The 25,447-nt window shown below is 44.1% G+C and overlaps 1 protein-coding gene across 4 annotated transcripts in view; it reads right to left on the bottom strand.

Moving 5' to 3' along the window:
• The window catches only part of LOC137564345 (rap guanine nucleotide exchange factor 6-like), a 134,391-nt gene extending 109,957 nt beyond the window's left edge, over window positions 1–24,434 (bottom strand). For 2 of the 4 annotated variants that reach the window (XM_068278114.1, XM_068278116.1), the window contains exon 1: window positions 23,648–24,434. In XM_068278114.1, coding sequence (XP_068134215.1) covers window positions 23,648–23,701 — 54 coding nt within the window. In that variant the 5' untranslated portion in view covers window positions 23,702–24,434. Of the gene's footprint in view, window positions 1–7,186; window positions 7,260–9,009; window positions 9,085–23,647 lie in introns of those variants that run through there. The other 2 variants (XM_068278117.1, XM_068278115.1) reach the window with 2 other exon arrangements.
• Between the last annotated feature and the right edge of the window lie 1,013 nt (window positions 24,435–25,447).

The raw sequence follows: 25,447 nt of genomic DNA, 5'->3' as shown, positions 1-25,447 counted from the left end.
AAACAAGCATCGACATCATAATCTTCACACCGATAACAAGCGTAGCCACAAAAACACCTGATCTGAAGAATGGACCCCTTTATCACTTTTGGGTTCCTCTGCAGACGCAGGGGCTGCTCCCCTATAGTTACGTCCCTGACCCCTACCCCAATCTCCCTTGTGTGTTGGCCAACTACCCTTAATGAACAATCTGCTTTTCTAATTGATGACCAGATGGTCAAAGTCCAATGGAGAGCACAGTTCTTTTTTGGGATATTTGCCAAACAGTGAATGCAAAAAGTCTTGCAACATAATCCAATGCTGGACCCAGTCGTAGCCCAATATCAGCATAGATGCACTAGTATATGGAAACTTGATGTATACAGAGTCTATGATATGCATGTTAGTGGTTCCGCATTAGGCTCTCTCACTGCCCAATGTCAAAGATCGTGTCTCACTGTGCCATGTGCAGTGGATCCAAGGGACCAATCACAGCCTAGTCCACTAAACTAAAATACCCACCATCAAGTATCCCACTGTGACAGCAAGCCATGTGCAGATATGTTCCATTAACTGGTTTGGAAGTTCATCAAAAGTTCTTCACATTGGGGAGATCTCACCAATCAATATGCGTGGTCCAACATAGATTGTCAAGATGTTTAGTGCATGAGCTTTCCACCGTCGGGTCTGCAGATGACTAACTAGTTTTGCCGACCTTCCAGCATCACTCGGGGTCACGGTGAGCTCATACACTGAGCAAACATCTTGATAATCTGTCTCTGACTAAAGCCATAGTGGACTTTTGAATGCTACAGGAGAGGTAAGCAAGCTATAGCAGCTTCAAGCAAAATGTTTCGTTTGAAAGCTGCAGTGCATTCTAAACCTCTGCCGGCAAATCTTGTTTGACAGCCAAACGAGTGGGAGGCAGGGAGCAGCTATGGTTACCTGTTCCAGATGGCTTGTTCTATTCCTCCACAGGCAGCTCTGAACTCCCGACAGGTCTTCTGGGTCCCGATCACGATATGTAATCGGGATCTAGGAGAATGTTTCAGTGTTACACCGCCACACGGTGGTGAAAAAGGGGTGATGGAAGAGATGGACGAAACTCTGCCATCACCCCTCTTCCACCACTGGGTGATGCCATAACAATGTCATGGTCTTGTGAATCGTGATCACATGATAACATGTGATCAGAACCGAGAAGACATGTCAGGGTTACATCGCCACCGGAGTGGAGGAAGAAGAAGCCTTAGCCGATCCAGCCATCCGGACAGGTAACTATAAAAGCTTCCTGCCGCCCACTCTGCATACCATGCTGAGCCTGGCAGGCTGGGGAAGGCACAGTTCCTCAGCAGCAGGAAAAATGTGTCCTTACAGCCAAATAAAGTTTTACTTTGTCTGCTAAAGGGTTAAACTGTTTTTAATGCTTTGATACATTTTTTGGGCCAATCCATCCACTTGTTAACCCTCCTGGCGGTATGAAAAATTCCGCCAGGAGGCAGCGCGGCAGTTTTTTTTTTTTTTAAATCATGTAGCGAGCCCAGGGCTCGCTACATGATAGCCGCTGCTCAGCGGCATCCCCCCGCCCTCTTCGATCGCCTTCGGCCATCTCCGATCAGGAAATCTCGTTCAAAGAACGGGATTTCCTGGAGGGCTTCCCCCGTCGCCATGGCGATTGGAAGTCCCGATCCACCCCTCGGCGCTGCCTGGCACTGATTGGCCAGGCAGCGCACGGGGTCTGGGGGGGGGGCCCGCGCGCCGCAACGGATAGCGGCGATCGGGCGCAGGCCGGCGGCGATCAGTGTGCTGGCGCAGCTAGCAAAGTGCTAGCTGCGTCCAGAAAAAAAAAATTAAGAAAATCGGCCCAGCAGGACCGGAGAAAACCTCCTGCGCGGCTTACCCCGAACTACGTTTGGGGTTACCGCCAGGAAGGTTAATATGAAAACCGCTAAACTGTCTGCTCTCTGGCCCCACTCATACTGCAAGGTCATAGTGGAGCAAACGTCACAAATTCCATGTTCACTTGATGTTAACCTGCTTAGACGCTGAACTTTTACAGTCTAATTTTGAAGGTGAAGAGGTTGAGGCGTGTGTGGACCAAAATTGTTAGAAACTGTATCCCTAGGACCTGTCATGTCCAACCCAGGACCTCTAAAATTTGGCGTGCCACAAGGCTCAATGCTAGCCCCTCTACTATTTTCAGTCTACGTTACCACTTGGTAAAATTATCCAACAACATGGCCTAACTTACCACTGCTATGCCAATGAAAAAGAATTGAAGAACTAACGAAATAAGGAGGACTTTGCATAGACAGTAGTGCGTCAGGTTTCATTGAACACCAACTACTGTTCCTCACATTAAAAGTAAGCACTATTTAAAATGTATAACTTTTCATAATATGAATAAATGTAAAAGCACTTTAAAAAGTCAAGGAGACAAGGTCATAGCAACACCCTGTATATTCATTTTTACATATGGTATATCAATCAGCACCCAGAGAGAGATGCTACTAGACAGTAAAATAAGTGGGTCATCTGCATGAATTAGAATGTGTATAGAGCAGCACCTAGAGGTTGCTTTGAATATAGATTAGAAAATAGTAAATTGTATTTCTGTGAGATATGCGATTACATAAACCTCACAGCCATATATATGTCATAGATGAGTGGCAGGGGTGTGAAGTGAGAGGCTGCCTGCACGCGGTGCACCCTGCTAGTGACATAATCTTCTATTATGTCTGACCTAACCCTCTCGCCTGAATGTTGCTGAATGTATGCAATCCCTGCTAGATTTGGTAATGTAGACACGAGTTTATACCATTGCACTTGATTGGCTGATGGCAGGCCTGGATTTACATCACCAGAGCCTATAGGTACAGACGTCCTCCTGGCACCTTAGTCTTCGCCCATCCGTGAATCTACAAACCGCCGCCTAGCTGTACCGCAAATGTGCTGGCTGTCCCAGCTGTCACTTCTCCCTTACTCAACGATGCAGACCCAATCTGGACTCAACCAATCATCACATGTAGGTTTCTTCAAGAATTCATATTAAGGCCATAAGAGGAAGAACGGAAGAAAAAAAGAAGAGAAGTAACAGAAAGAGAGACAAAAGATAAGTAAGTCCTTTCCAGTAGTTGCTGCAGGGCTGATTCTTGGGCAGGGCAGACCGGCAAGTAGAAGAAGGCAGAAGAACATAACCGCTAGGGAGCTGGTGACGCGTGGTGCAGCCAAATGGAAGAAGAAAGAAGATTACCAGCGCAATCACCTTCCTTGACTCGTCCTGGGCTGCCGGTGTCAGACGTCAAGTCATCATCACGTCACCACCGCGTGATGACACCTGATGTCCTGTAGCGGTACTGCAGGCTGTCAGTGCGCGGCGCCCATGGAGGAGTCGGCTTTCCAGGCTCTTTTCCCCTGCGTGTTTTCCTGGTCCCTGCCCTGAGTTGCCCCTAAGGCAACCCGCCTCACTATTTTCCCAAATCAAGCAGGTCCTTAGAAATTGTATCACCAAGTAGTGTACGGATCAGATCCAGAATCGTAGTAACAGTGTGCAGGACCAGAAGGTGTGACATTCACAGCCATGGGGATCCGCATGCATGACCCTTTTTTAGCTACATGTCATCCCCCCCCCCCTCCACCGCATGCATGCCTGGATTTCTGGAAAGGCCACAAAGGCCCAAGGGGGTGGCTGGACATGGAAGAGGGGTTGCTGCATATGGAGGAGGAGAGTGCAAACAGGGAACAACACATGGAGGGGTTCTGCTGCCCAAAAGAACTGTACATGAAGGAGGGGGGCTGCTGTTCATGGACATTATATATGGAAGAGGGGGTCTGCACATGGCATGGGGGACACTACTGCACATGGAAGGGGATCAGCAAGAAAGACGGCCTAGAGGTGCTAAAAGTATAAATCCGGCGTTGTCTGCATGTGAATCGGATGGTAGCCTATTGATTTCAATGGGCTGTGTTTCCTCGTCTGAATTTTCACGCCGGGGAACGCAGCAAATTGCCCCTAGTGTAAACTATAGTCTTGTCATGTACTTTGTTTTTCCATATTTGGCAAGCTGAGTGATATACCCAACCAACTGTAACACACAAGGCCGGTTCTAGAAGCAAACTTGTGAGGATCAACCCCACCAGCTCATCACAACAACACACTGGATGCGGGTCTGTGACAAACAAACTGCTCACCCTCAACCAGTTGGCCGTCCTTCATTCCTCATCAGTCAAGACTGCAGTGCCACCTCCTACCTTCTGCTGTGCAAGTCAAACGAAACAGTGCTGCTCTCCTGCCTCCCCCTCCCCTCCTCACTCACTGTCAGACTCCTCACACAGCACAAAAAGCTGCTGTTCCCTAATGATGACCGACCCCCTCCTCACTCACGGTCAGGCTCCTCACACAGCACAACAAGCTGCTTTTACCCAATGATGACCTCTCCTCTCGCTTCTCCTTCTACTTTGACTGCATGCTGTAAGTGTAAACATAGTACAAACATGCTGTCCCTGTCATCTCTGAGCCTCAAGCAAGTGTTTCACCTTCCCTCATGAGAGAACCGGCTCTGGTAACATTGTCTTGCTGGTCCCATGCTAAGAAGTTCCATCTTAGTAATGCACACCCATGAGAACATTTCCATGATGGCTGCCAATTATCTTCCTCATAAGCTAGTACTCAGTGGTGCTCAGCAAGATTTCGGATATCCGAATCCAGCCGGATGCTGAGGTCGGATATCTGATTCGGATTGGAAAATTTTAAACTCAGATATCCAACCCGGATCGGATATCTGGGTATCCGGATCCAAATTAGATCCAGATAGTGAAAAGTGGTATCCGAGCAGCACTGTTTAGTACTAGAGTATTATGGCTTTCGCACCACCAAAGCCTATATCTTTCAAGTGAAAGAGAGGCTGTTTTTTCTTCACGCATAATCCATAATGTCAGTATCCTTTGAAGATAAATGGGGTCCTGATGCAATTACAACTATCGTTAGTGTTAAGGGCTGGCGATAGCCGCAGCAGCCAATAATCAGGCCAAAGTACATTTTCCTGACCTAATTAACAAAGGTAGTGCTATGCAGATCTGCTTCAGCACGGACAAGTGATAAAAAGCTTTCCTGCCTAGCGACAGTCGTCAAGACCTGATAGTTTAATTTCCTGATTCAATTAGTGCTGTCAGATGTGCGTTGTTTAAAGAGACCCTGTAGTGACATATGGTCAAATGTAGTAAATTAATCAGGATACCCACTCTTACTCTCCTGGGTTTCAGCATCAGAAACACTTCCTATAGATATACAGTATATTGCTGTATATTGGTATGTAGCTCCTCCCTCACACTTAAAGAGACACTGAAGCGAAAAAAAATGATGATATTATGATTTGTGTGTGTAGCACAGCTAAGAAATAAAACATTAAGATCAGATACATCAGTGTAATTGTTTCCAGTACAGGAAGAGTTGAGAAACTCCAGTTGTTATCTCTATGCAAACAAGCCATTAAGCTCTCCGACTTAAGGCCCATACACACGTCGGATTTCCGCGAACGACGGGTCGTTTGAACGTCCCGTCGTTCGCCCGCTAAATCGGGCATGTGTACAGACTATCGTTCGTTCGTTTGATAAGAGTGAGTTTGAGCGATCCGCCGGGCTGTTATCTGACTTTTATTATCTCAACTGTTCCTGGACTATTTACTTTTCCTCTGCTAGAGGAGAGGTCATTACTTCACAGACTGCTCTGAAAGACTCATTTTGAATGCTGAGTGTTGTGTAATGTGCACATATTATAGAATGATGCAATGTTAGAAAAAACACTATATACCTGAAAATAAAAGTATGAGAATATTTTCTTTGCTGCTAATCTTCTAGTAATTATTCATAGTACACAACCAATTCACTATATCATATTTTTTTTTTTCGCTTCAGTGTCTCTTTAAGCTTAGCCTAGGCTGTTTATAATGCGGAATTATCCCCCCTCCCCAAGAGCATTCTGGGAGATCAGAGACCTTTTCTACTGCCTTTAGAGCTCTCAGTAAATAAACATTCTGCAGAGACCTTCTGACAGTACTAAAGATGTTGCTGCCTGAGATTCTTTTCATGAAGTAAATCAGGGAGAGGAAAACTTGTACAATGGGAAAACACTGACTATATAATTTATAAATAAATAATGTTAAGAAATAACAGTTCCTCTGTAACATAAAACTTGCTGTATGCTGGCGAGAAAAGAAATTGTCCCACTCAGGACTGCACCTTTTTCACACTAAAGTCTACATCTTTGTTTCTAATTATTTTTTCAAGCGTTTATTTTGTTTTTACATTCAAAAAACAGAATTCCCAAATCTTTTTTTTTAAACTCTGAATCATCATGCAAGTTTATACTGACAGATTGCAGCCAACAGGGAGGGTACTCTGTATGAGAGAGGTGAAAATAAGTGGGCATATCTACTGATACTGTTCGTTTTTTAAAGTGTGAATAGTGTAAAATATCGTAATTAAATATTGGTAAATATTAACGATATTTTACTACAACTTAACCTAATCCTACTCTCACACAGAACCCCCTCCGATGCCTAACCCTAAAACCCCCGTTCTTGATGCCTAACCCTAAAAGTCCCCTTGCTGACGCCTAACCCTAAAACCCCCGTTCTTGATGCCTAACCCTAAAAGTCCCCTTACTGAATCCTAAAACCCACCTTCCTATTGCCAAACCCTAAAACCCCCCTTCCTGACGCCTAACCCTAAACCCCCCTTCCTGTTGCCTAAACCTAAAACCCCCCTTCCTGACGCCTCACCATAAAAAACACCTTCCTGACACCTCACCCTAAAACCCCCTTCCTGTTGCCTAAACCTAAAACCCCCCTTCCTGACGCCTCACCCTAAAACCCCCTTCCTGTTGCCTAACCCTAAAACCCCCCTTCTTGACGCCCTATCCCCCCTTCCTGACGCCTAACCCTAAAACCCCCCTTCCTGAAGCCTTACCCTAAGACCCCCCCCTTCCTGACGCCTAATCCTAAAACCCCCCTTCCTAACCTTATAATGTTCAAAACAATACATTTCAAAACAATAATTTTTAAAAATAAATAATTTGTAAATACAACTACAAGGCATTAAAAACGTTCTAATTTTCAAAACTATAAAAAATGTCAAAAACTATAACGTTGCAATTTTGATACCGATAATTATCGATGCACCCAAATTTCTGCTAATAGCCGATACTTACATTAGCTCCAGTTAATAAGCCCAAATCTTCCATTAGCTGCTGGGCGCCCAAATTTCCTGCTTCCGGAAATGCCCCCCTAACCCAGCACACTTGATCAATACCTCACCCTTTCTATAAGGATTCTGCTTGGCTAGATAGGGATGTTTTTGCCAGGGATTCCAGTCCGGAAATAAGCTCCTCCTGTCGTCTTACCCTCCTATATAATCTACTCCATTAACTTCCTCCTACATGCACATTTAAAGCAGTAGGATCAGCCACACTATGCCAGGGGGAAAAACACATATATAAGTAGATAAATACTTGATCTACTTACATAACATATGTATTGTACTGTCCACGTTTTGATTTCAGTGAATGTTATACAGTAAATGAAGAGAATTCTGTTCCTGGTGGGGCCATGTTTTTTGCCCACAGTTTAAGGCTAAATACTGATGTCATTTCTTCCCTTAACTTTTTTTTCTTTCCTCCTCTAATTGCTGAGTCACCTCAGCCTTGCTTGTAAACACAAGTGTGCAGAGGATCATGTTTCAGCTAGGCAGCTAGGCAGGGAAATAAAGGGAAGAGGAGGAATATATTATAGATAAAAAGAACCCCCAGCATGCAACTGTATGGCAATGGCTATTAAAGGGCAAGTGCTCCTAAAGTATGTGATAACTCCAAACCATAACAGCAGAAAAAGTTTTCAATGTAGGATTAGCATCTTTATCACTTAATACACTCAGACTACTTGCTGTTGAAATGTGATTTTTATGGTGACAATCCCGCTTTAAGACTTCTCACAGGCTTCTCCTCTCTTGTAGAACTCTTTTCCACAAGTCATTTGGCATACCCTGTCCCTAAAGATCTTTAAAGGCAACCTGAAGTGAGAGGAATACAGAGGCTGGCATCTTCATTCCCCTATAAACAATGCCAGTTGCCGGGCTGTCACATTATGCTTTTGGCATTAGTTGTTTTTGAGTCACACTCCTGCAACAAGCATGCAGCCAGTGCAGTTACACCAGAGTCACAGCATCTGATCTGCATGCTCATTCTGGGCCAGTGACTGAGCATTAGAATTGCCCATTGTGCTGGCCAGGGACTATAGCATTAGTGCTATAGCGCCTCCCAAGTCAGGCACTACGCGGCCGGTGATGAAACCACCTGCTTTTGAATTTGGGTGTTCTTTCACTCCCTATACTGGGGAGGGCGTACTTATAAAGGGGTGCATCTCTCACTAACAATATGGAAGTGGGGGGTTAATATGCTAGGAGACATCTCTCACTATCTATACGGGGGGAAGCTAATTATACTGGATGGATACCTGTCACTGCCTATACTGGGGGGCACTTATACTGAGGGGCGCCTCATTACCTATACTAGTCGGCTACTTACACTGAGGGGGGAGGGATACCTCTCCCTCCCTATGCTAAAGCGGGCTATTTATACTGGGGAGATAACACTAACTGCCAGTACTATGTGGGCAACCCAAACTGGGGGCTACCTATTCTGAGTGGACTGCCTCTAGCTACCTACAGTATACTTGACTTGAGTACTACCACTGGGTACTTATACTGGTGGGGCTAACTCTAGTAACTTATACTAGAGGGGGGGGGGGGGGAATTTATACAAGAGAGCATCTCTCACTACCTATACTGGGGGAGCTTATTATACTGGATGGTCACCTGTCACTGTTAATACTGGGGGGCTATTTAGTGATTTATATAGGCGCTATGTTACCCAGATACACCTCTGGCTCTGTCTGCACAACCTTTCAGGAGTGCGGCCCACGGCGGCATGCAGAGTGCACAGCGCATGTACCCCACTGTGAATAAAGTTTTCCTCACCTGAGGTACACTTTACACACCCATAGCTCCCAGCTTATTCCATGATGAAAAAATGCTGCTGCTTTAAATGGTGGAAGCAGCAATAGAACACCAATTTCTGTCTTGTAGTATGCACAGTATAGGTATCTGTAGGTATCTGTACATTATCTGCATTATACGGCAGAATAACAAAGCGGAACCATGGAGCTGAGCGACGTGGCTACACTTCCCTCCATGGCCTGTTTCCTCTTAGCATCACTACTGGTTATGATGATTGATTGGAAATCCCAAGTGTCAGCCAGAGCCAATCAATGCTTTAAACTCCCAGTCGCATCACTGCTGTTCTAGTGATCATTACAGGAAACAAGTAAGCAGCTGAGACTACGGTGTGCTGCTGGGGTCATAGCATTGTCTTTGTTTTTAGTAGGCAACAGAATGCAAAGGCATGGAAACTGATCCCAGCTAAAAGGTGCTTGTAGCAGACGGGAGGCTGGACTGCCCAACAAGTGCACAGCCATCTGTGGAAAACAGGCCAAACACATCTTGTTGAAAAATCCAGCAGTCCATAAAGGTAACTATGAGGTAATAGGTCCTGCAGACATGAAGGACCCCAACTGCTTTCCCTCTCCCCATCTATACAGAGGTGTTGTTGTGGCCTCTAGTGACGAGCACAAATATCGCATAATCATAATGCAAAATCGTAATGCGAATTTTTAGGAAAAATTGCCATTAATTTCATTTGTAAAAGTATTCAACTGTAATTCACAATTTTGCTTAATTTCGTGCTGACTTTAGCGGTTAATAGCAAAGCCCTCATACTTGCCATTGTCACCAAAATTGCTACATGTGTAAGGAGGAAGAGTGGAGATAAGTAAAAAAAAAAATTTTAAAAAGTCCTTTGTAGTTTTTGAGAAAAAAAGTTTTAAAAATGCAAAGAAAAAATTAAACTCAGAAAAATAACAATTTAAAAAAGATTTTTCCTTTGCACGAAGACTGCCTAAAAAATAAAAAAAAGATGTTATACATACCTGAGGCTTCCTCCAGCCCCATAAGCCTAGATCGCTCCCACGCTGCCATCCTCCGCTGTCTCTATCGCCGGTACCGGGTCCCGTCACTTCCGCCGGATGCGGCCAGTATTCCGCATCCACAGGTGCTCCCTCCGGCTCTGTACGCATGCGCCTGCGCAGTACGGAGGGAGCTCACTGCGCTTGCGTCGACTGGCTCGACTGGACGATTTAACGGGACCCGGTACCGGCGGACAGAGGCAGCGGAGAAAGGCGGCGTGGGAGCAATCCAGGCTGATGGGGCTGGAGGAAGCCCCAGGTATGTATAAATCTCTTATGTTCTTGTCTATGGTTCTCTTTAACGTACTTAGCAATTTTGGTGACAACAGCTTTACTATTAACTGCTAAAGTCAGCACGAAATTACATAGAAATTACATGAACATTATGCCAAATTACGAATGTATTACATAAAATCAATTGAATGTCCAAATCATAATTATGTGCAGCCATGATTGTGAAAATGTATGCATAATTTCACGTAATTGCAATTAGCAGATTACGATTATCGCTAGTGGCCTCCGATGTTGTGGGTAAGGCAGATCGTGATTAAAGAGAAACCGTAACCAAGGACTGAACTTCATCCCAATCAGTAGCTGATACCCCCTTTCCCAGGAGAAACCTTTTCCTTTTCACAAGCAGACCATCAGGGGGCTCTGTATGGCTGATTTTGTGGTGAAACCCCTCCCACAGTGTGATGTCATGACCATAGTCCTGACATCACACTGTGGGAGCCTTGTTGCAATGCGGGGAATAACAGCTGTTTCCAACTGCCACAAAAAGCAAGCAGCTTCTCCTTCCTCTGACATCACCTGCCAGCAGTAAAATGTCACCATGTGATAAATGTCAGAATCTAAATCAGGGATAGGAAAGATTTTACAATGAGCAAACACTGACTAAATCCTTTAAACATCATTATTGTGAAAATTAAGTACTTTTTTTTTTCATTACGTTATTTTTACTGAAGTTCCTCTTTAAACGATTCCTGGCAGACGGGCTGTCAGGCCGTGGAGGTTGCCATGGCGGAAGGGTAGGGAAACTTTGGCGCTGGGTCCTATAGACCCCTGGACTAAACAGCCTCAACATCAGAACCACTCCAATTAAAATGAATATTAATTATGTCACTACAATTGCACCTATCAAAGGGAGAACTGTTATGCACTATGTGAATGGTCAGGTCTTGAAGGTGATGTTCTGAAAGCTGGAAAAAACAGACCACAGAGCAATAGAAAAAGGTCTTTTGGTCTGATGAGTCACATATTCTTCTGCCTCCAGATTCCACAGATCTCAGCTTGATTGAGCATCCGTGGGTTGTGCCGGAAAAACAGGTCTGATCCATGGAGGCCTCACCTTGTAGTTTGATGCCAACATCTTGATGCCAAATACCACAGGGAACCATCGGAGGACTTGTGGTGTCTTTGCCTCGACAAGTCAGAGCTGTTTTGGCAGCAGAACGGGAACCTAAACAGCCATAGGCAGGTGGTGTAAATTTTTTGGTTGATTGGTGTATAAAGTTTATTTGATAGCATAGATTTTTTTCTTCTTTAAGGAATGCAGAGTTATATTTTAAGTGTAATCTCCTTATACTAATATCATTATAAATGGTAGTGAGATGACAGTCTTCTCAGCCTTTCCCTGCATAAGTGTTCTTTTAGTGTTCCGGACAGTAAACACAGTGCCAGCCAGTTTAAAGGGGGTCACAATGTAGAAATGTTAACAAAACCTGTTGCTCCACATGGGTATCTGCCACCACGTCCTTTGACATAGAAGCACGAGATACACACAAGCAGGGCCGGGCCGAGGCATAGGCTGGAGAGGCTCCAGCCTCAGGGCGCAGTGTAGGAGGGGGCGCACAATTAATCCAGCTGTCATTCCTAATTGTGTGTGAAGCAGAAATAAATAATAAAAGGGGATACGTGGCAGTGACTGCAAGCCAGATAACTAGATATTAAGGTGTTAGGGAGGTTGTGGGCCCTGTGGCACCTCTTAGTCTAATAGCAATCAGTGTGTGACAGCTGGGGTGGGAGGGATGGAGGGGCGCACTTTGGTGTCTCAGCCTTGGGTGCTGGAGGACCTTGTCCCGCCTCTGCACACAAGGCTAAAACCTGGCACACACTTTTAATTGTGATTGGCCAATCACTGACCAATCTTTCCACTTCCATGGTAAAAGGGGCCCATACACTGGTCGGTTTCAGCCTTCGATCGATCGATTCAATCAAATCGATCGGAAATCTATTGCCAATCGATTGGGTGATCGATCGATATGCAGCTGATTACGATCGATTTGATCTATCTGACAGGATGGAAGATCTAGGTCGATCTGTTGCAGGCAGATCGATGGCCCATACAGTTGCATTGGATCTAATGGTCCCATTATGCATTTAGATCGATTTTCAGTAGATTTCGAATAGATTTCATTCTGAAATCTATTGGAAATCTGTTCCTAGTGTGTGGCACACATCAGATAGATTCCTGTCAGATTAGACTTGACAGGCATCTGACAGAAATCTATCTGCTGTAAATCTATCAGTGTACTACAAGGAGGTGGTAAAATTAGTTAGTGATTGACCAATCATAATTGAAATGGTGTACGAGGCTTAAAGCCTGGTACACACATCCAATTTTGATTGGCTAATGACTGGCCAATTTTACCAGCTCCACAAGACACGAGGGCCAACAGATTTACTGTGAACATAATGGGCTCGATTCACAAAACTTCTCATACATGACTTATGTATCAGAGGCGCATTATTTGTGGCTACAAGCACTATTAGGCACTGCTATTTGGCCTGAGGAAGTGGGTATGCACCCACGAAATGCGTTGCCAGCACAATAGAATTCTATTAATACGTGAATTTGTCTTCATTAAGGTAAGCCGCCTCACTATTTTTTAATTTTATTTGTTTCTAACGCATTTTATCTTCTCTGGGTGCCTCTTTCCCCTTTATCCTTGTTGCATTGTGGGGAATAACAGTGTGAAATTAGAAAGAACCCCAACACACACACACACACACACACACACACACACACACACACACACACACACACACACAGACACACACACACATAGACACACACACACACACACACACACACACACACACACATAGACACACACACACACATAGACACACACACACATAGACACACACACACACACACACACACACACACACACTAGTATTTAGTGTGCATGTATTCACAGGTTATCCAGAAACACACTACATATAGCGAGTTCGGTTAATGCAATCCATTACAAAGCGCAGCTGTGAACATGCCCATACGATTGTAAGGGTGACAAGTACACTTTTGGTATTATGGCAAAGCACCACGCGCATCGTGTGAATGCACTCTTGCACAGGAGACAGGGAAAACAGAAATGCACCATGTGCGTTTTTAGAGAGAAAAGCCTGTCTAATTCCCCCTCATCTTCAAGTAATCACAAGTGTAATTTGATCTCTCCCAATGAGCCTAAAATCAGCCATGCTGTGTCTTATTGAACCAGAGTATGGCCCAATATAAATGTCTGGACTTTCTGAAGAAGTATACTGGTGCTGCTTGGTCTCAGACCTTAGAGATGGCCTTGCCAGTCAAACATCACACCTAGAGCAGTATCATCCACAAGGCGACCTAGGCAAGTACCTGGGGCCTAGTGGGTGTGAAGAGGAATGAATTCCAGCTTGCCAGGCCTATCTCCCACCTCAGCTTATTAAAGCGGTATAAAACCCTGATATAATATTCAATGAAAACATGTTTCCTACTTTTTATATGCTATACGGTTATCATATTTGCTTTTGTGCATAAGTATTATTCAATTAGAAATTACAAGTTTCCAAAGTACACTTTTTATGCTCTGATAACTGACTTTGCATTTTATTCATAACTGCTTTATTCATCTTCTAATGTAAGCAGAAATGCTTTCTGATTGTCTAACTGTGTTCAGGAGAGTCTGCAGTGTCAGACAAGTGTTTACATTCCTCACTTGATACAATTAAGCAAATACAAGATAACATTATCTCCAGTTTGGATGCATCCAGCTTTGCTGGCAGGGAGCTTCTAAGTCCTGTGTTTAACCCTTTGAATGCTGTTCTAGTAAACCAAAATGGTGGTAGTATATAATATGCTGTAAATAATTTGTTAGAGCAAAGAAGAAATGCTGGGTTTCATTCCGCTTTAAAAGGATCATAAGGGCAGCCCTACCTAGGGCCCCATTTTATCTTAAAGTGGGATAAAACTCTGAGATAACATTCAATAAAAATGTGTGTTTTCTGGATGTTTCCTGTTTATTTGTATTACTGACTGTTTTCAATATACTTTTACCATAAAAAACAAAAAAAATGTTATCTGGCTTTTTACTACCCAGTCACTTACCATATTTGCTTTTGTGCACAAGTGATATTGTCTGTTTACAAATTACAAGTTCCCAAAGTACAGTTTATCTGCTCTGAAAGCTGCCATTGCATTTTATCACATAGCTGTTGTATTTATATATTAATACCTGTCTAGTGATCACTTATCTCCTCTCTCTGCTTCTCAGCTCAGTGCAGTTCAGTTTCAGCATGCTGCTGGCTGTATGCCAAATGTATCTAACAAAGGAACGTAAACAAAAGATAACAGTGGCGGCTCCAGCTTCAAATTTATTTATTTTTTCGGGGGGGGGGGGGGGGGGGTGCACAAAGGGGGCACGGTGGCTGACTGGTGGTGGGGCACATTTGTCTGATCAAAATGTATGGCAAACTTTAGATTTTAGATAACTCGGGTGATAAAATGGGCTACTTGGCTAGTTTGCTGGCATGCTTTAATATTTACTTGCTAGCAAGCTGCTCCTGTGTGGACAGATCACAGACAAATCATTCCAGCCCCCAGCCTGTGTCTCGTGACTCTGCAAGCAAGGGGAGAGGGAGGAGGCAGGAGGTAAAGAAACACTGTGAGCGTAATTCCTTAGTAGCTAAGCATTGCTGGAGACTAAGCTCTAGTTTATTGGCTAATTTAAAAGAAAATCAGTCAGCTTTCAGCTTGTAAGCCTTCTATAGACTGTATTCCTGTTGACTAACAAAGTTAGAATATACAGTCAGAAGGAGGTAAGAGAGATTTATTTTGCAAATATAAGTATGATTCAGAAACATGAATTACAAGGGATCTTGCAGGCATTGTAAGGTATTCATGGCAAATCGATAAGACCATTTGGTTTGCTTACATAGACTCAGGCTGACATGGAAAGTTTTTGTAACAGACTATCCTCTTCACTGTACGCAGCTGGAGCTGGGAAACGGTTAACTGTATGTTACTGAGCAAGGGGGCACTCAGTGGGGGGGGGGGGGGCACGGTGATTCCTGGGAGGGGGGCAGTGCCCCAGTGTAGCGGCGCCCATGAAAGATAATGTTATCACCTCTTGGGATGCTGCCAGAAAGCAAGGAGCTTTCCACTGAAAAACAAAATGCTGTGTTTAACTGTTTGAATGCTGTTCTGCTACATTTTTACATGGTAGTAGATTCTATGCTGTAATCAATCATTTAGAGCATAGAGGAAATGCTGAGTTGCATACCACTTTAATCCTTCTCTGGTCACACCTCACTGAGCTATGTGGACTTCACAACTGCAACATATGGAAATGTGCAAGAAAGTCTGCCCTGCTAAATGCTTGCCAGGTCAGCTGGAGGTCATTTCTAAACTCGCCTCCGGCGGACCTCTGTTTATGATCAGGCCAGAGCCCTGCAGTCTGTATGGTGGGCACGTTCTCACAACACGTGTCACTGAACTGATCATCCACCTCTTTGAAGCTTGGACAGGGTTGTCAATCTTTGTTGTTTGTGGTTTCTTGTTAGGGAGCTTCAAAAGTAATTGCCTGGAGAGGTCTGGTCTCTGGAAATTCTGGCAGAATTGGAGCAAGTTAAAGAAAAAACTCTGTCCCCATGTTGTGTGCGTCTTCCTAAAGGGGATCTCTGCTTGTCTGTACTTCCGCTCTAATCATCACAGAAACGACTTTAAAGGAGTATTGTAACCCCTTCAAAAAATCTAAAGATCTGAACTTACCTGGGGCTTCCGCCTGCGCCGGTACAAAACGATGCTTCAGTCCCCCACCGTGGCTCACTTCCTGTATTTGCGACTTTAATATTGTAAGCCACTACTCCTGCGTGGCCCTGGCCGTGCGTGTCCTTACTCCCGCTGTCGTCATCGGGAGCTTCCTGCGCAGGTGCAGTCCGTGTAGTGCGCCTGTGCAGGAAGCTCCTGGTGATATCAACTCACTTCCGGTATTTCCCCTTTAATGCTGCAAGCCACTGCACCAGCGTGTCCCGGGCCCTACACATCCTTGCTCCCGCTGACGTCCCCAGGAGTTTCCTGCGCAGCGCTGACGCTGCGGTAACGTCAGCGGTAGCAAGGATGCACATGGCCAGGGCTGCGCAGGCGTAGTGGATTGCAGCATTAAAGTCACAAATACTGGAAGTAAGACACAGCGGGGGACCGGAGTATTGTTTTTGTAGTGGCGCAGGCACAGGACGTCTGTGGAAGGCCGGTAGAAGCCCCATGTAAGTTCAAGTTTTTTAAAGGGGTTACAGTACTCCTCTAAACAGAGCTATTAGGCTGCTTTCTTTGATTTTACATGAACCCATTGGCAGCTTCAATAGTGCCCTTTCATTTGAGATAATTGTACTGCTTTTGATGTCAGTTGGCAGAACTTGTTGTGATGTAAATTCTTGGAATGCTTTGATGTCTCTCTGCTAGCAAAGGGTATAGAAACTGAAAACAGAAGTCCTCTGTTACTGTCTCACACTGCCACCTAGTGACAAGTGGCCACAAATACACATTACAACAGTACTAAGTAGAAGCAGGGAAATGTAACAAAGAAGAAATACAAAATCTGCTAAAATAAATTGTTCTGGAACACTTGCACACCTCTAAATAGTTTGGTAAAAGATGAAAGTGAAAACCGAGGTGAAAAAAAACTGATGAGATTAAGAATTGTATTTATTCTCCTTCTCCTAAAAATGACTTTTTTTTAGATATCTTATAGTTTTATTTTATATTTAAACATTTACAAAGTAGATTGAATGTTTTAAGATCTCTGCTAAAGGGCAGCCTATTAAGTGTTCCAAAGTTAATATGCCTGAACTATTCACCTTTTTTCTATCTCTTCCCTACCCTCAGAGGTTGTAATCTGCCAGTAAAACTTTTATGGCAGTAATTTGCTTATTAGTGAGGTTTACTATATTCCTGACAAGGTACCGACAAGAAAGAAGCTGTCACTTGCATAAAATAACTCTTTTAGGCAGGAAAAAAAAAAAAAAGATAAAAAGCCTTGTTATTAATATGTTTTGCACTGTACATGCACATGTTTATCTCATCATGTCACATAAAAATGACAGCGCTCACAGGCTGCAACTGGCTTATAAACCATCAAGGGGCATGTACAGACCCCCAGGGGCTAAATACACGCCTTGAATCCAAATCAGCAAATTTGCACTTAATTTGCATAATTTTGCATCTGATTTGGATTCAAGGCGTGTATTTAGCCCCTGGGGGTCTGTACACGCCCCTTGATGGTTTATAAGCCAGTTGCAGCCTGTGAGCGCTGTCATTTTTGTTTGTCTGTCTTGAAGAGATGTGTATACCATTGTATGATAAGTCGCACCAGGTAAGTTATGCTTTTAATGTTAGGTTAGTGGTATGTCTTCCCCGAGGGGGCACGTCAACGCCGGGGGGAAGTCTAGTAGGAATGATTTGTGCACACATTATTTGCTGAAGCTAACGCCCTCCATTGCTGTACCTGTTTGAATGCATGTTGTGTAATATGGTCCATTGGAGCTCTGCACTTCTTCGCAGCTAAATCAATTCAGGTGCAGCCTTCTGTATTTGGATGCGCTGCCTACACCTTCTTCTCTATGCATCATGTTACATGTCGCCTCGGGTAACCAATAGGTCATCTTTTTCCTGTTTCTAGTATGACATCTTAAGGACGCAGGGATTGGCGCTAGTCTAGTTTAGGTGACTGTAAGGATCGGTGTCAGCACACAGAGAGAATCTGATTATTGGTGATCTGCAGTATCACCAAGAATACAGATATATACCTAAAACGGAAAACCGAGAGCCCAATATAGTGTAGTATGTCAGGAATGATTGATAAAATGATAAGGTGAGAATGATTATACTCACAAACATGGGTTACCGTCCAGGTAACCACTATAAAGGCAGGTGAGGAGATAAAGCCTGTCCTCACTCAGGGCTAAGAAGTCGCTCTCTGTAGAATTGAGAAAAAGGAGATAGCACTCCCATCCACCAGGAGTGGACGCAATGTATTTGTATGTTGTACAGAGGCGCCAGCAGGATAAAAATTCATAAAACTTTTAAAAATTGCTTGGAAGAAGTGGTGGGCTTGCCTCCTAAAAGCAAACAAGACGTCCTGTTTTTATGTAAGTAAACACATTTATTATACGATACCCCAAAAGGAAATGCAACGCGTTTCGCAGGTCAAGCCTGCTTCATCAGGCAAACAAGGGGTTAACAGGAGATCTGTAGTGACAGGAATAGCGCCTCAGTACTGTCTTGGGTGTGAGGTCCGTGGTCTCAACAACCTGGAACTAGTCTGAAGTAGAACAGAATGATAACACAAGTTCCCTAGTCTTGGGTGTGAGGTCCGTGGTCTCTACACCCTGGAACTAGTCTGAAGTATAACACAATAATATACAGTAGTAATCTGGCTCAGTGTGAATTCCCAGGTCCTCCTGGTTCAAACACACTGTAGGATCTGACTAAGGTCTGAGTGCTTCCACGTAGTGTTCGCAACGGCAGACAACTTGTGACTGTCCAGCCGTAACTATATATAGAGTAGCGCTCTCTGGCGCCACCCTTAAGTGATAGACCAATAGACACTAGTTCTGAGGTCAGCTGACCAGCCTGGTCAGCTGATCCCCCCTTGGCCGTCATAAAAGTTCTGCCTCTCAGCGCGTGGGCGCGTATTCCTGAATCTGTGTGAACTAACAGACCCAGCCACACCAGCCGCATGCTGCTGCGTGCAAACCGCCGCACTGGACGCGGAACCAGCCGCCCCGCTATCAGTACCTGCGGCGGCTTTTCCGCGTTCACTCCCAGTACCAGACGCATGCCTCTGTGTGCAAACCGCCGCGCTGGACGCGGAATTAGCCGCCTTGCTGTCAGCACACGCGGCGGCTTTTCCGCGTTTTCTCACAGTGACCCAGCAGGAAACCTCAGAGGGAGCAGTTCTCCAATCACAGCACCCTCTACAGGACAAAGCGTTTTAATTGACCGAATAGTCTAAGCATTCTTTACTACAACCTATCTGAAATAAGAGTTTGATAGGGTGCTGTCTACCCAATCACGTCAGTGGAATTTCTTTATGAGATTTTCTACTGGGTCCCCTAAACTGGACACCCAGAGATTTACATTTCACCATTACATACATAAGTATGTTATGTGAGGCAGACCATGTATACTATTTATAATAAATAAACAAAAAACTTTTACAAGTTGTCATTTACTTTTAAAAAAAGTAGACGAGAAGGAGCTAGAGTGGTTGAGGACATACTCCTGGAAACCTCATAGGGAACAGTTCTCCAATCACAGCACCCTCTACAACTTGAAGCATTCTGATTGGCCAAATAATGTGGGCGTAGTCATTACTAAAACCTATTTAAAACCTAAAATTTCTAGAGGGTGCCGTCATTTGAGGACTGTTGAAACAGCAACCAATCACGTTAACTGAAGCTCCCTACGAGGTTTCCCGGTGGGTCACTTCCACCAAATTAGCATTGAAGAAGAATCAAGGTTGGGTAGGTGGAGTAGGATAGTTTCAGCTTTGAGCTCTAACTTCGAGTACCTCGTTCAACTAGAGATGGTCAGTGAGATGCTAACATTTCTGGTTGGCATGAAAATTCGATGTAGACTGTATCCATCTTGGAGGTGGAACAATCAACTTTAGCAGCTAGTGCATTTGATTAGCCCCAGGGCGTAACAATAGTCCCTGCGACCCCTGCCATTGCAGGGGGGCCCGGGGGCTTGGTCTTGTGCAAGTTGAAGAGCAGCAGCAGTGTTCATACATCACTTTTTTCCAGGGGAGCAACATGTCCTTATTCCGCTTCACTGTAGCAGCTGTGCAGCCTATCCTTGCAGCTCCTGTCATGTGACATGTCATGTGACATGCATCAAGAGCTGCAAGGAGATAGAGTGAAGAGTTAGAACATGTTGCTCCATGGGAACAAGGTAATGTATGATGCTGCTGGGATTTGCAATGTGCACAGGCCCTTAGCCCCCCCCCCCCCCAACAAACACACACTGCAATCTTTGGGGGGTGGAATGTAAGGGGGGCCCTGGCTGGCAGATTTTTGCAGGGAGGGGGCCTGCCATGCTCATGTAGCGCCTCTGATTGACCCATTTCCAAGCATCATGCAAATTGACATCTCATTGACCATGTCTACTTACAACACTTTATAAGATCAAGCAGCCCAATGTGTTTCCACCAACCTAAAATACATTAACAGGTTTCTCTATAACACAATACAGCGTTTCTCTATAAGGGCATGTTCACACTGCAGGCGTTTTCGGTTTTTTTTACACAGGGGTGATTTTTAAAATCGCCTACCAAACGTTTGTGCAAAGAATGTCTATGAGAAGGTTCATATCAGCGCGGGTCGTGTGCTGTCCGTTCAATAAAGCGGTGCTTGCACCATTTTTGAAGCGATTCTGCCTCAATGGAAAGTATAGGAGAAACGCAAAACGCTCACAAAATCACTTTGTGTAGCGATTGCATTTGCGCTTTTAAGAATAAATACATTGTATTTATTCTTTTCCGGGTCAAAGAGTTCACTTCCTGACTTGTGTCAGGGAGTGAATTACAAAACCACTCGGAAAAAACGCTTAGAAAACCGATAAGCACAAACGAATCGCCCATCCAAGTGCCGGGAATCGGAAAAAAAAGACGCCTCAAGAACAGCCCAAAGCGGATGGACACGCAAACGGAACGCAATGTGAACAAGGCCTTAACCACTTTGTCTTACTTGACGTAGTTCTACGTCAAGGAGGACATGTGCGCTCCCGCGACCGATCGCGCGCGTGAACGCAAGCTTCCAGCCGCGGAACGTTAGCCCAGGAATCAATGAATCAGGCCATGGTGTCCGATCACTGATTCCTCTCCCCCGCAGAAAAAGTGACAGCTTCTCTCGGAAGCGTCGCTTTTTCTGACTCCTATGTCCCTCTAAGCGTACATGTTACGCTTGGAGTGATGTCATGTAAACAAACTCAAGGTTGCCATCTTGTAGTAAAACTACATCTAAATGTAGAAAAAAAATAAAATACACATATATTTACCCAAATTAAATACTATTTACATCCCACCCTCCCAAAAATACCCACATAAAATGTTTAATAATAAAAAATAAAAAAAACATTACAATAAAAAAAAACAAAAAACACAAATATTTACCTAAGGGTCTAAACTTTTTAAATATCTATGTAAAGATGAAATATTTCTATTTTTTTTTCTTTTATAAGCTTGTAAATAGTGGTGGATGCAAAATGGAAAAAATGCACTTTTTTTTCCAAATAAAATATTGTCGCCATACATTGTGATAGGGACATAATTTAAACGGTGAAATAACCGGGACAAATGGGCAAATACAATACGTGGGTTTTAATTATGGAGGCATGTATTATTTTAAAACTATAATGGCCGAAAACTTAGAAATAATGAATTTTTTCAGTTTTTTTCTTATTCTTACTGTTAAAATGCATTTACAGTAAGGTAGCTCTTAGCAAAATGTACCACCCAAAGAAAGCCTAATTAGTGGTGGATAAAACAAGATATAGATCAGTTCATTGTGATAAGTAGTGATAAAGTTATAGGCGAATGAATGGGAGGTGAACATTGCTCGGATGCATAAAGTGAAAACGACCGAGGACTTAAGTGGTTAATGTGCTTTTGGGGTTCATATTCTTTAGGCCAGTTTTACACTTATTTTTTGGGTTGCGGTGGGGATGCGATGCTTCTGCCGCATCCCACTGCAACGCAAAAAATTACAAACACCTGTATGACCCTGCAACAGAGTGCGGCAACAGGGTCATATGTATAGCGCCGCCCCCCGCTCAGTGACGTACTCTCTGCTGGGCAGGAAGTACATCACTGGGGTTCCCGTTGGTCCGTGCATGTGTGCCGCAACTCACCGTGCTCCCGTCTATGAAATTCCTGCAACACCCAGTGGGCTTGATTCACAAAGCCGTGCTAACTGTTTAGCACGTGTGTGCTAAACAGTTAGCACGTGACGTGCCGTTCGCGGACTTTTGCGCGTGCAAAGTACCACGATTCGCGCGATCGCGGACTTTTGCGCGCGCAATTTGCCGCTGAAGTCTTACGGTATCACATTGCAGACTTTACGTAGGCTTGGCGGCAATTCGGAAGCTTCCGGCGTAACACGACACGGTAAGGTTGCTAGGCCCCATATACTTGCATTGCCGTTACGTTACCTTGTGGTAAAGCAGGGTAGCGCAACGCACACTTGCAATGCAAGTGTAAAAGGGTCGCAGGCACAGAACGCTCCCAGCCACGGGAGCAAGATGGAGGAGCGCACTGCGCATGCGCCGAGTGGCCGAAATGACCAGACCCGATATCGAAGATGCAGAAAGCTGAGGATGGCGGCGTGGGATTGATTCCGCCGGAGGGGGCTGGAGGAAGCCCGAGGTATGTATAAACGACCCCAGGTATATTTAAACGGCTCAAAAAATCTACCAGCAATCGGTCAGATAAAATGGATGAATCTGCACAACTATAAAACGTGTCCACTAAAGATGCAATCATGATTGTACAATCTTACTAAATTTATGTAGTATGGTAAACTGACCAAATATAATTTAAATGGATATTTTAGGTAGTCCCTCATATTACACAAGTGGTAAGATTGTACAATCAAGATTGTATCATTAGTGGGCACCTTAAGGGTGCCTACACACATCCAATTTTGATTGTCAAATTTTACCACCTCCATATATTGTGAAGGCCAACAGATTCTGAAAACTATGAACGGACTGTGTAGGCAAGCTCCCATACTACATGGAAGTGGTAACATTGGCCAATCAAAATTGTATGTGCACACGTCCTTAAGGTAGCCATACATTACTCAATTTTCCACAGAGTGAGTAAGTGAACGATTTTATTATGCAGTCATCAACAGTGTGGTTGATCGACAGTCGATTGACTAGTGGCCCACACACTACAAGCAAGATCCTATGCGATTCTACTTCACTAATCGATCTGAACAATGTTGTGCTTCCATGCTCTGGATCCACAAACTGAATATGTGTCGATCGAATTGGTGAGAACAGTAGCCGATTCCTTTACGACCAACTTATATTTTCAATCCTGCTAGATCAAGTAAAGTGGTCTATTCGACCAGTTATCGTCCAGTTTCCATCGATCAAGCATAATGGGACATAATCAATTCTACCCCCACCCAATAAAATCTAATCGATTAGTCGATTATACAGCAAAATTGCATAGTGTATTGGCACCTTTACCTACTTATAAGTCAGACAGTAAATTTGTTAATTCTAGAACCACCACAGATCATAAACGATTGAATCAATGATTTCTTACTTTTGATACCCATGGCTGGAGACAGTTGGCGTAACACCTCAGAAGGAATGCCATTTCTTAGAAAGAGCGAATACAAGGTACTCCTGTTTGACAAAAAGGGTTGGCTATATTTCCACAACTAATCCCAGGTGTGTAACCGATAGGCAACACTTCTTCTTCGTTAAATCACACCAGCACAACCAGCAGAGTGTGTTTAATACTGCTGCAGTAGTTTCCTTTGGATATGCTAGACATACTGCGAGAAAGGAGAAGGTATCGTAACGCGACAAGAGACCCAATTCACAGTATCAGTGTCTAATTCCACCAGCTTCTCCGAAAAAAGGTTCCTCAGTTACTTCACATGGTCAGATCCCAATCCAGCTGCGAGGAGTACAAATGCTTGACATGTAATCCAGTTCTCCATCCACGATTTGCATTCTTGATGCCAGGAAATCTTCAAGACATGTTTCCGAAGGATGCCAATATCGCATCGTCGGACGCAAATCCCACGCAGGCTTTTTGTCCGGCGGCGTAAAGTGGCGTCTGCAACTGCATTTTTTTGTCTTCTTAGGGTGTGGATGGTTAACTAGGCTGCAAGGAAAATGAACAGAAGGAAACAAATGTGCAAAAGCAATTTAAAAAAAACAAAACATAACATAAAATAAACAGTCTAGATCATCTTATAGACGAGAACAAAAATGAGCAGAGAGCTAGTCAAATACTCTTTTTGTTTTTTTTTTGTTCATAACATCAATGAAACTGCCCAAGTGCCTGTCTGCCACTATCTGTTTCTAAGCTAGCTGCTCCTAGCAGTTCCCCAAGGAAAAGCTCCTATTGATTGGATGAAAGCAGCAAGATGAAATACCTAATGGGGAGGGGGAGAAAGGGGGAGGAGGAAAGGGCTAAAAAGGATTACATCACCTGCCTAGGAAGAAAAAAACACACTGGAAGGGCTGCATTAGAACAATTGACCAGAGGACTATTATTGAGCTGCTGCCAAATGCAACATCTAACAAAAAACGGTCTCTCATCAGCTTAATCTACAGAAAGGTTACAGAAATCATGCTCGGTTGTCTTCTACTGCAAAGTGCCAAATTAAACAACAAGGCTAGAAAATAAAGCAAATCCACACAAAGCACATTTTCTTCTGTCTGTATATCAGAGACACAGTCAGAATCCCAGCATTGTTGTTGTAACACCGGTATCTCGAAAATCCTGACGGTGCTGACAGGCACGACTGCGATTAAACACAGGGAGGTCTTTGCTAGACTTCTTTTTACGTCTTCTGTATTGTAAAGGGTGAATGGTACCTTGCGGTGTGATTGGATTAGCAGTTATGGGCTTTGTATGGTTGATGTGCCTATTGTTTTATTTACCTAAAGCCATAGCAGCCAAAGAAAATGTTTTTATACTGTGTTAACCGAGTTGAATTATGGAGGTAGGAAAATCAAGATTATACTTTGTGGCTTTAATTAGGGGCGTAACTGGAGCCAAGTAGTTCCTGTGATTGCAGGAGGGCCCAGAGCTGTGTTTGTGTGTGTGTGTGTGTGGGGGGGGGGGGCAAACTAACCTTTCCTTCTTCCGATACAGGGGACTGTACTTCAGATCAGGTGTTTTTGTGGCTACACTTGTTTGGGTGTGAAGATCATGATGGGACCCAAGGCCATAAAGGACACCAAGGGAAGGCGAGGGAAGGGGTGTGAACATTTGGGGGGCCCCGTCAACGTTCCCCTGGGGAGCCCCATGAATTGTAATTATGCCTCTAGCTTTAACCACTTAATGGTTTTAAGACAGTATATCTACGCCCCTGGAGACTTCATC

The sequence above is a fragment of the Hyperolius riggenbachi genome, chromosome 3, assembly GCF_040937935.1.
Source record: "Hyperolius riggenbachi isolate aHypRig1 chromosome 3, aHypRig1.pri, whole genome shotgun sequence".
NCBI classification, from domain to species: Eukaryota; Metazoa; Chordata; class Amphibia; order Anura; family Hyperoliidae; genus Hyperolius; species Hyperolius riggenbachi.
Note: the sequence above shows the minus strand (reverse complement) of the source record. Positions and strands in the feature narration are given on the sequence as shown.